The sequence below is a fragment of the Mus pahari genome, chromosome 9, assembly GCF_900095145.1.
Source record: "Mus pahari chromosome 9, PAHARI_EIJ_v1.1, whole genome shotgun sequence".
Taxonomy (NCBI): Eukaryota; Metazoa; Chordata; class Mammalia; order Rodentia; family Muridae; genus Mus; species Mus pahari.
In genome coordinates, this window is record NC_034598.1 from 28,247,997 (window position 1) to 28,259,275 (window position 11,279).

Consider the following 11,279-nt stretch of genomic DNA (forward strand, 5'->3'; position numbering starts at 1 on the left):
CACACACACACACACACACAACCCTCATCTCCACTCCTCCTCCTCCAGGATTTTTTTTTTAAATGTAAAGAAGCTGGAGATGGCTCAGTGGGTAGGAGCACTACCTGCTCTTTCCGAGGACCCAGGTTCAATTCCCACCACCCACATGGCAGCTCCCAACTGTCTGTAGCTCCAGTTTTAGGAGATACAACACCTTCACACTGACACACATGCAGGCAAAACACAAATGCACAGAAATAAAAATAAAACCATTTAAAAATGTTTTAAAATGTTACAATAAATATGTGGGGGGGGGAGCGCGGGATTCTTAGCTAATCTGTAAGAATCTTGCATGTGAATAGACTATGGGGCTTCAAAAATAAACAAGGTATCATGTCTAGGTAACCAAGCCCTAGGATACATAGTAACAATTGACAAGTGAAGGAATTGGTCTCAAAGTTACAACTGAAAAACGCTGCATCCTGTTTCGGAACACAATGAAACAAAACCCTAAAAAGCATGGTCTTCTTCCTTCCTTTCCTACCAAGCAATGAGCGCTCTAACTTATTCACCTCTGCTCTAGCTTGCCTTTTCTTGTAAACCTTTAATCTCCTAGAGAGCAGGAAACACATTGGACTGTGTGTGTGAGTGCGCGCGCTCGCACACTTGACAAGCACCACTGCAGTCCATCATTTTGTATGTACATGAAAATCACATACTCACTATTTGTTCCTATTATTGCTCAAAAAGAAACCTTTATGGAGTATTTAAATGAGGCAAGAGAATGGTTCCCAATATTCTGAATATTGTTCCATTCAAGATCACACATTCACATGCACATAACATGCCTTCTGCTAGTGTGATGCAAGCCTTAATGCCCTGTTCCCCCAACCCCATTCAAGTTTCCCCCTTTATCAGCATCAAAGAAGGAAACACTAGGGAGGTTTGATTCAAGATAACTTCTGCAGAGCAGCCTCTGCAGACAGCTTCCTGGTTTACCATTCCCTGACATTTCTCTATTTATTCATCCTGTTGTTTCAAAAACTGAGACTACTTTAATGAAATCTTATATCCAAGTACTAGCAAATGTCCCTTTGGCAACAAAGGAATAGGGTCCAAGTGATGACTGTTGTATGTCCCTCCCCAGAGAGCCCGCTTGGATTGAGATGCTGTTAGACTGACAGGTAAGCTACAAACCTAGCATGGTCTGGACTTCACCCCACCCCACTGATCTTATTATTTCCATTATCCTGGTTGAAATCCTTTTTTTTTTTTCTTGGTTTGGTTTTTTCAAGACAGGGTTTCTCTGAGTGGCCCTGGCTGTCCTGGAACTCACTCTGTAGACCAGGCTGGCCTTGAACTCAGAAATTCACCTTCCTCTGCCTCTCAAGTGCTGGGATTAAAGACCACCAATATCTCGAAAAACCAAACAGAACACCAAGTTATTTCTTAAGTCTTCCGTAATTTTCTCAGCATGTAACATGCTCTGATCACATTGCCCATATTAGCCTCTTACTGCCCTCCCTATCCTGACAGGCTCCTTCCTAGGCCATTCTCCTGTGTGCATTTGGGGGTCGGAAGTCTACACCCCAAGTGCAGTGGCTCAAAGTATATCTGTCTGTCACAAGTTGGCTTGAGCCTCAAGTGTCTATTACAGACATCTGTCACGCTGGGAGCCAATAAAAGACAGGGGAGGTGGGGCTAGACATATGGCTCAAGGGCACTTGTTGCTGTTGCAGAGGAGCAGACACCCATATGGCGGCTCACAAACAACTGTAAACAAAGTTCCAGGGAATCTAACGTCTCTTCTGCCGTTCACAGACACATGCACAACCATGGTGACACATATCTTTAATTTCAGCACTTATGAAGAAGAGTCCCCTGGTCTCCACAGCAAGTTCTGGGCCAGCCAAGGCTACATAGTGGGACACCGTCTGACTACTTAGAAGGAGAGGGACACAAAGAGTGATGGAGGGTACAGGCGATCAAAATACAGCATCACACATATTAAAGATCACAACGAGGTTCTGTGGACACAGATGGCACATCGGCAAACTGCTTACTGAATAAGCATGAGGACCCAAGTTCAGGTCTCTAAGACGCACTTGAAATGTCTCTCTCGGGCTGGTGAGATGACTCAGTGGGTAAAAGAACCCGACTGCTCTTCCAAAGGTCCAGAGTTCAAATCCCAGCAACCACATGGTGGCTCACAACCATCCATAACAAGATCTGACGCCCTCTTCTGGAGTGTCTGAAGACAGCTACAGTGTACTTACATATAATAAATAAGTAAATCTTAAAAAAAAAAAAGTCTCTCTCTCCCTGGTGGTGGAAGATAGAGGGACCCCTGGGGCTTGGTTGAGGTTCAGTGAGAGACTTGTCTGAAAAGTAAACTAGAGAGAAACTGAGAAAGCCATGTGACTGGGACTTCTGGCCTCTGCAGATGCTTATACACCATAAACATGCACACATACAAAATTGAGAACCATACAGTACTATGTATAATTAATATGCTAATAACCTTTTAAAAAGATCAATTTAGATAAATAAGTAATGAAAGCCAATTAGATCAACCAGGGTTTTGTTGTTTGTTTGTTTTTGTTATTTTATTAAAGAATAAATGGGGCTGGAGAGATGACTCAGCAATTAAGAGCACTGACTGCTCTTCCAGGTCCTGAGTTCAAATCCCAGCAACCACATGGTGGCTCACAACCATCTGTAATGAGATCTGATGCCCTCTTCTGGTGTGTTTGAAGACAGTTGCAGTGTACTTATAATAGATGTAATATTCAATTTCCTCTATCATCAGATTCCTCATTTAACTACTTCCTGGATAGGTGAGGATGGGGGCGGGGGGAATCTGGCAATCAGTCATTTGCTCCTTCATCATGACAGGGGACCTGAACTATTTGAAGGTCTAGGGGGGCAGGGTGAACACAGGTAAATCAGGTCTTTGGAACAATGCCACCTTTGCAAAAGAGAAATAAGACAGGGCCAAAAATCTACCTGTAGAATCCCATCACTGAGCCCTGCAGAGGAGTATAGTTAGATAGAGCCTTTGCATTCTAGCTCCCAATGTCCAGCTGAAGCTATCTATATATCTATATATCTATATACACTATCCCTAATCCTGCACAACCTGCCAAAGAGCTAACTCCTCAGTTATGTTTCCTCCAGCTGAATTTCACACACCTACAGTTCAAATCTGAATTAGTACTGCTGGTATGATACAGAGAAACAAAGCTTTCTTTTAAAGAATTTTTTAATTTTTATATTTGTGTATGGATATATACATGTCAGGGTACTAAAAAAAAAAATGAACAGGACCAAAAATTGTCAAGATTCTTTAAAAAAATATCTAAAATTAAAAAAAAAAAAAAAAACTTTAAAAATCCCAACATTAAACACATCCAGTTTGGCTAAAAATATTGACTCATGTTGGAAATTCTACATTTAGAAGTTTGAGACAAGAATATCTGAAGCTTGGGGTAAGAGAGCAACTTCGCAGGCCTCCCTGGGCTACATGATGAGAACCTTGTCTTAAAGCACAGAAAGTACAAAACAAAAAACAAACAACAACAGCAAACAGGTTACTGTGGCACACATCTTTCCAGCACTCAGGAGACAGAGGCAGGTCAATCTCTCTGAGCTTGAGCACGGGCTACTCTTTCCTTTGCGCATGTCAGGTGACTCATAACCACCTGTGACTGCAGAGCTTGAGATCTGCTGCCCTCTTCTGTAGGCCATGCATACCTGCATTCATTTGCACATACACAGAAAAATATAAGAAATTCAAAATACCATTTCCAGCCAGGTGGTGGTGGCACATACCTTTAGTCTCAACACGTGGGAGACAGAAGCAGGTGGATCTAAGTTTGAGGCCAGCCTGGTTCAAGGACAGCCAGGGCTACACAGAGAAACCTTGATTTGAAACTCACCCCTCCACCAAAAAAACATGTTTATTTTAGAAAAATAAATAAGTAAAAAATGGTTTTCATTTCTCGTCAACTCCCTATTCTTCAACAGACACCAGGTACAGAGAGAATTCAGTCCTACTTGCTAGGACAGAAGAAATTAGGCTACCACAGGGTCACAGTCTACTGCATGAGTCCACAAAGAAACATGCTGCATTTACTTCTGACAGGCAACAGGTGACAGGAGACACATAGACTCCCCCCCCACCAACCCACACACACCCAACACTGTCTATGATTAGTTCTATACATAATCTATCTCTTGCATGGGCATTTAAATTTACAGTGTGCATGCGAGCATGCCTGTACACATACCTACCCATTTATGAGTCATTTACAACAGCAAGACTAAATAAAATAGCTTCTTTATGGTTTTAAGACTGGATATCAAGTAACGCAGGCTAGCCTCAAACTCACTATGTAGCTGAGGCTAGCCCTGAACGCCTAATCCTTCAGCTTCTACCTCCAAAGTAGTAGAATTACAGGCAATATAGGCAATGATGGCCTACAGTTGGGAGGTATAAAATCCCTACCTGATTTGCTCAGGCCTCATGAAAATGCATGTCAACACAGTCACAATCATTCCACAGAGCCTACCACTTTGCTGACTCTGTGGTCAACTTCTAGTAAGCACTTCTTCTTCGATGAATAAATATTCTTGCCCTTGCTGTGTGCACACAGGAAACAGAAACCTCAGGGTGGTCAGCAAAACCAGCAAGCAAGGCAATGCCTGGCTCTCAGTGCCAGCCACACAACGGGGGCAGCAAATGAAGTCGGCATCTGCCACAGTTCAGCACTCTGGAGGGCGATAACTTTATTTGCAAACATCAAGCTACAATTACCCTTAAACCCTTTTACATTAAACACACCTAAGAATTCTGTAGACAGGCGGTTCTGCTGCTTAATATTTCCCCCATGCTGAAAACAATTGCTAACAGTTATAGTATCCAAGTGCAGAGCTTGAGATCTGAAAGCCGTGAGTAGTGGGGCCAGGCTAAGGCTAGTCTCGAACTTCTTGTGAGGCCATAGGCTTTTTAAATTAACTCTTCCATACCATAACAAAACTGCAAACAGATCCCAAGCTTACAAGCAAATCAGGTTACCGCTGAACCCTTAGCATGCAATCCATACGAAGTAAGTAAAACATGCTGATTCCTTACATCTACGGCAGCCAAAATTAACTATAGCATAGTGAGCATTTCACATTAAGCCATTAGAGTTTAACTGTAAGGTCTAGATGCACTTGAAATTGAACTAAAACCTCTAAGGTCATTCCCTCCTCCCCCACTCTCGGAAAAATAATATCAGGTTTTACAATGTAGTATTTTCTAGGTGTTTAATTTTTTTTTTTTAAATCACAATGAATCATAGCGGTCAACTTCTCTACCATGGGGCTAATGTGCCACAGATGCAGGTGGCACCAAGGGGGCTGGAGAGGAGAAGGGATTATTCAACACTTTGCGTGTAAACTTTTCCTTCTCTGCAACATTGATAAGCTGCAAATGAAAGATGCTAATGTGGACCATAAGGGGGAGGGGGAGGGCAACTCTGGCTAAGTGAAAAATTCATGTAAGCACTGACAACCTGGGAGAATCCAAATCCACAATACTGTAAATTCACCCTCAGATGACAGAAAATATACTGTAAAAAATATACTGTATATATGTATATACTGTATAAAATGGAAAAACACAGATAGCATTTAATCAAGAGCTGATTACCTTTAAAACTTTGGGCTTCTTTTCCCTCTGGGGCCTCTTGTTTTCTTTTGTAACCTAAAATTAAAAAAAAAAAAGTGAAATTGAAATGTGAGCCTCCTATTTAAATATAGATATATAGATATATATATAGATATATATGTATGATCAGCTCCCACCCTTCTTCCCCACCCGCCAAAAATTTTGCTACTTCTCTGTAAAAACTACTTATATCATTTAATACCATCAACATGTTAGTCAGTCAGATCCTGAAGAGCTTATGCAAAATGTATACTTTAAAAGTCACTGGAAAGAAAAAAACAGTCAACAACCTTGCATAAATAAAGATGGAGGGAAATGCCCCCTTTCCCCCTAAAAGTCTGTCTTAATTAGCTTCTGCATTCTTCACGGCGAAGCCCACGAGGTAGCCATCTTGCCTGCTTCTGCAGAGGAAGCCTCCACAGAGAGCAGCTCTGCAAACTGCTTTTGCTATCATTATCGTGGTGTTTCAAGGCAGCCCTGGCCTGCCAGCACTGTAGACGTGCTGGGCATGCCTCTTGCAAAAACAGCCCCACAAAGAGTGCAGCCAATGGCAAGGCAGAGCTTAGAGACTCCAAAGTGATCTTCGCAGCCTAGCACTATCCCAGACAAAGGATCTCCTGTGAGGCTGGGCTCTCACCACAGGACACAGGCAGCCACAAGCTGCGACATGGAGTTCTCTGCAGAGGATCTGGTCGCCGCCACCGAAATCACAGGAGGCTTCTGCAAAAGACAATGTTCTCAAATCCCCCAGGTCGCCACCCTCGGATCGGTGGCGGAGTCTCCCTTAGCAGGAACCTCTGGGTGGCACCAGGGCAGGTCGGCGCAGGGAGGGGCGCGCTACTCTGTATCACCGGGCAGGAGATAGCCCCTGAGCCAAAGGGGGCATCGGGGCTCACAGCAACCCTGGAAGGTATTGTGCATTTTGACTTTATAAGGCAAGGCTAAATATTGGCGATATTGAAGGCAGGGAGGTTAAGTGAGGACAGCGCAGGCTCAGCTGTTGGGCTGCGTGTCTCATTCCTGGGAACCACACCTCGGTGTAGCCAGCGCTTGGCCTAGAAACGGCGATTTGATTTCTGTCAATAAATGTCCAACGATAAAAATCGGACTGAAAAATGACAATCAGCCACTTAGAAGCGAAAAAGGACAGGATGTGGACAGGAGAGGGGGTGGAGTTTTTCAAAATACACTCTCTCGGTGACTACAGAAATGGAAAGACTGTATATGTATGTAAGCTGATGATGACCTTCAGTGCCCAGAGAAACCCGCCTTCCAGAAGGCAGACTCCAACCTGAATCTGTGGGGGGTGGGCGTATTTCTGTCTCCTCTCCTCCCAAGATCATCACCCGCAGCCAAGCCTCTTCTCAAGCCTCCTACTGGGTTCCCAGATTGAGGCTCCTTGACCGGCTTAGTGGTCAACCAGCCACTTTCCCAGGAGCTGAACTGAGCCCAGGATTGAACATCCGCACGGGCTCGCTAGCTCCATCATTTACACACACACACACACACACACACACACACACCTGGGACTGCACCCATGCTCAGTGAGTGGTAGACTTAGGGAGCTGGCACCACATGACACCTGGCAGACTCCATAAAAGGCAGGACCAAGAGCAGGCTTCCTCCTGTTAGGTCCCTTGCGGTTTGCTGTAACAGCAGCAAAGGCTCTAGTGTCGGAGGACCAGAGTAGCCTTGGCAAGCAGGGCTGGCCCAAGGTCACTGCCAAAAAGCTAAACAGGGACTGAACTGATCACAACCCCATCACAGTCACCTTGACAGCTGCAAGCCCCAGCTCCTGCCTCCTGGGGCCAAAGTTTCTGCAGTACATTTGCAGGATTGGCGGGACTGCCTGGCTGTGAGGCCAGAAATGGGTTTTCCACTTGCAGTTGGATTCAGAACACATTCCCACAACCAGAACTCGGAATAGAGCGCGGGCTGGAAGGTCTGTGTTCCATCACCCTTCCGTCTGAGGCTTGTAGGCTGCAACGAAAGCCCGCTTTCCTGTCCAGCATTTGTTTCCCCGTTGAGTTCGTTATTTATTAGTACTTCCGCTTGCACCTAGGTACCCTTCTTGCATGCTAAGCAAGTGCTATACTAATGAACTACATAATCCCATGTTCCCATTCTCCAGACTGCCTGCCCTGTACCAATTCTTAACTAATTCACAGATGAGGGCAAGGGACAGACGGGAAGGGACGGGACTGCCTACTGAAGCTAGGCAGGTGACAAGAGAGTTGAGTAAAACTACTACTCCTCGGGAGGCTGAGGCGGGAGAATCAGCTAGAGCAAGACCCTGCCTTCAAATGATCACACAACAAACAGAAACCCATCTATGCTTGCCATTGCAGCGCCCAAGGGAGACTCGGGCAAGGGGACCACAATGAGGGCAAGGCCAGCCTTGGACACATAGCAAGTACCAGGCTAGCCAGAGCTGTATAGAGCAAGAGTCTATCTCAAAAGAAGAAAAGAAAAGAAAAGAAAAGAAAAGAAAAGAAAAGAAAAGAAAAGAAAAGAAAAGAAAAGAAAAGACAAGAAAAGAAAAGAAAAGAAAAAGCAAATAAAGGTGCACTTATCCCAATAGCTGTATGGAATTCATCTTTTTGTTAATATTTGTTAAATATTTATATCAAAATCAAGGGAATCTGACCTAACCATGACACCAGTGCAAACACTGAGAACTGCTGTGGACCCAGAGTGTGGCAGGCACGCTCCTTAACCCCAGCACTCAGGAGGCAGAGGCAGACAGATCCACGAGTTTAAGGCCAGACTGGTCTACACAGGGAGTTCCAGGACAGGGCAAGCTACACAGTGAGACCCTGTCTGCGAGGTTGGGAGAGGTGGGGAACCAAAGCAAGAAATAGCTGAAAACGCATGGCCATGTCTGTTTGGATCATGTCTGTCTGTTCAGGGTGGAGAACAGGTACAGGGGTGGACCACACTTACCCATCATTCAGCTGGTGCCAATGTTGAAGAACATCCCAATTCCTTTTTCTATTATTATTATTACCATCATCACCTTCATTATTATCACTATTATTTTGCCTGCCTGTGTTTGTGTTGGTACACTTTGCCTAGCATGTGGAGCTGAAAGGGGATTAGGTTGGGGACTTAATTGTCTCCCACCATTAGAGTCCCAGGTATCAAATCTAGGTCGGGGTGAAGCCTTTCTTAACGCTCAAGGATTCTGTTTTCTCAAGGAACCGCCAGAGCATCCTGCCAGGGACCATGCCAGGGTATACTCCCATCAGCCAGTCAGTCACTCAAGGCGCCCCCCTCCCGGACCCCTTATTTGAGTTCCACACCCTTCTCCCAGAGATTGTGCCTCCTCCCTTAGATATATATGCAACACACACACTTGCAGGAAGCAGTATCTTTCCATTGACGGCTCAGTATTTAGTTAGGTTGCCACTACGTGGAACATACAATTATGTCAGGATTATACATTTTTAATCAATGCATTACCTGTAACAGCCACAAAATAAATCATGCTCAGCGAGTGGGGATGCTCCGTGAGATACACATTACACTTGGTGACTTCAGGGGATGTGAAAGCACATGCTAGTCTGCAAAATTAATAACTAAATAAATGGGAAGCTCAGCCCGGCCAGATGAGTAGCTAATGAAAGAGCTACATTGACACGCTGTTTCAAACCACTGGGGTAGAATGAGGGTGCACAGAGGCTCAGAGTTAGGGAGTCTTTTCGCATTCCAATCTGTTCCAGTGCCGACATTCTGAAATTTTGACAGGCTCAGTTTAGAACTTAGATACAATTGGACTTTTAATGGGACAGATCAGAAATTAATAGGAGGTACAAGAGGCCAAAGGCTCCGGAGGCCAGAAAGAGGGCTCAGTGCATGCAGATCCAGTACATGCACACAGGTATGCACATAATTAATTTTATGTATGAGAGCTCAATCTGCATGTAAACCTGCCTGCCAGCAGAGGGCGTCAGATCCCACTGTCGGGAGCCACCGTGTGGGTGTTAGGAATTGAACTCAGGACCTCTGAAAGAGCAGCCAGTGAGCCAGTGAACCACTGAGCCATCTCTCCAGTCCTGCACATGCCCGTATTTAAAAATAAATCAGCCAGGAGGCAGAAGCAGGTGGATCTGAGTTCAAGGCCAGCTTGGTCTACAGAGCAAGCTCCAACATAGCCAGGGATACACAGGGAAACCCTGTCTCAGAAAACAAAGGAACAAAAAGAAAATTGCAGTTTTTGCAAGGTGAATTATGATAGCTCACGCCTTTAATCCCATGATTTGAGAGGCAGGTGGATCTCGGAGTTTGAGGCCACAACCTGGTCAATGTTATTTATCAAGTTCCAGGACAGCCACAGCCACATCGTGACCTTGTCGCAACAAGACCAACCCCTCCCCACCCCCCAAAAGACTGACAGCTGTTTCCCAGGGGGGCAGAAAAAAAAGTGTTAGAGAGGAAGGAGAGAGATAAGCTCAGGCATTTATTGTCAACATTCAGGAGGTTAGAGGGTCCATCCTTTGCCTCATAGTGAGAACATGGGCTAACCTAGGTTAAATGAGACCTTGTCTCTAAAGAGCCCACTTTTATATATTTATAATATATATAGTTGAGCCTACATCATGGAATATCTCCTATGGCAGGTCTAGAAATGCTATGCTATATGGTAGGGTTCTAAAAACGTATTATCCAGCTTCTAGTCTCTAACGATATGGCTTGCTGCTCTGGGACATGAGTTTGGTTCCTTGCATCTACTGTAGACTGAGGACAACCACCTGCCCTTTACTTAGCTCCAGAGAACCTGACCCCTCCCCCCACTTCCCCCTCTGACTTCCATCCAAATACACACAGACACAAACACATAGAAACTAACAATAGTAATATATTGACGCTAAAGTAAAAAGCACTCATGACCTGAGGGTTTTGATGGCCAACCTGGTCTACACAGCTAACTCTCAATAAAAAGTCCTCTGACAGCTGCATGGTGGTGGCGCACGCCTTTAATCCCAGCACTCCGGAGGCAGAGGCAGGCCTGCAGGCCTGCATCTGCAATTCCAGGCTAGCCTGGTCTACAGAGTGAGTTCTATAGCAGCTAGAGACACATAGACACCTTATCTTCAGGAGGTGGGGGGGGGGGATAAGCCCTTTGACATTTCTACTTCACAAAACCCAGCTTGCATGCTTGCTCCATTTCTGAGTCAAACCTTTAGAATTTTGCAATGCAAAGCCTTCAGGGATAGCTTGTCAAGGGCAAAGGGCTTCCCTCCACAAGAAAATAAACCTGGGCTATTTTGTCACAGATGTAAAAGATGATGGGTAGAGTTGGAGTCTGGTTCAACGGCTGTGTCAGTCAGGTCCTGGGGCGGGGGAGAACATCTGCCAAGTCAGCAAGATCCCGAGAGGTCCAAGGCTTAGCCTCATCTTACTTACAAAAAAAAAAAAAAAAAACTTTTTTTTAAGCCCAAGTGGAGTCCAGTCTCCAGATTTGGTGCTCAAGTTCCCTCCATGCCACAATAGCTACTATAGTCGTTTTGCTCATAGTCCTCTGGCCGCCTACAGAGTGATTCCCAACCCACCCAAAGACTAAAGGGGCGGGGAACCAGGCCCAGGA

General features: G+C 45.0%; 1 protein-coding gene across 2 annotated transcripts in view; it reads right to left on the reverse strand.

Annotated features, from left to right (window-relative positions):
- The window catches only part of Tet1 (tet methylcytosine dioxygenase 1), a 68,552-nt gene that overhangs the window by 48,499 nt on the left and 8,774 nt on the right, over positions 1-11,279 (reverse strand). For both annotated transcript variants that reach the window (XM_021205053.2, XM_021205052.2), the window contains exon 2: positions 5,675-5,728. In XM_021205053.2, coding sequence (XP_021060712.1) covers positions 5,675-5,728 — 54 coding nt within the window. The remainder of the gene's footprint in view (positions 1-5,674; positions 5,729-11,279) is intronic.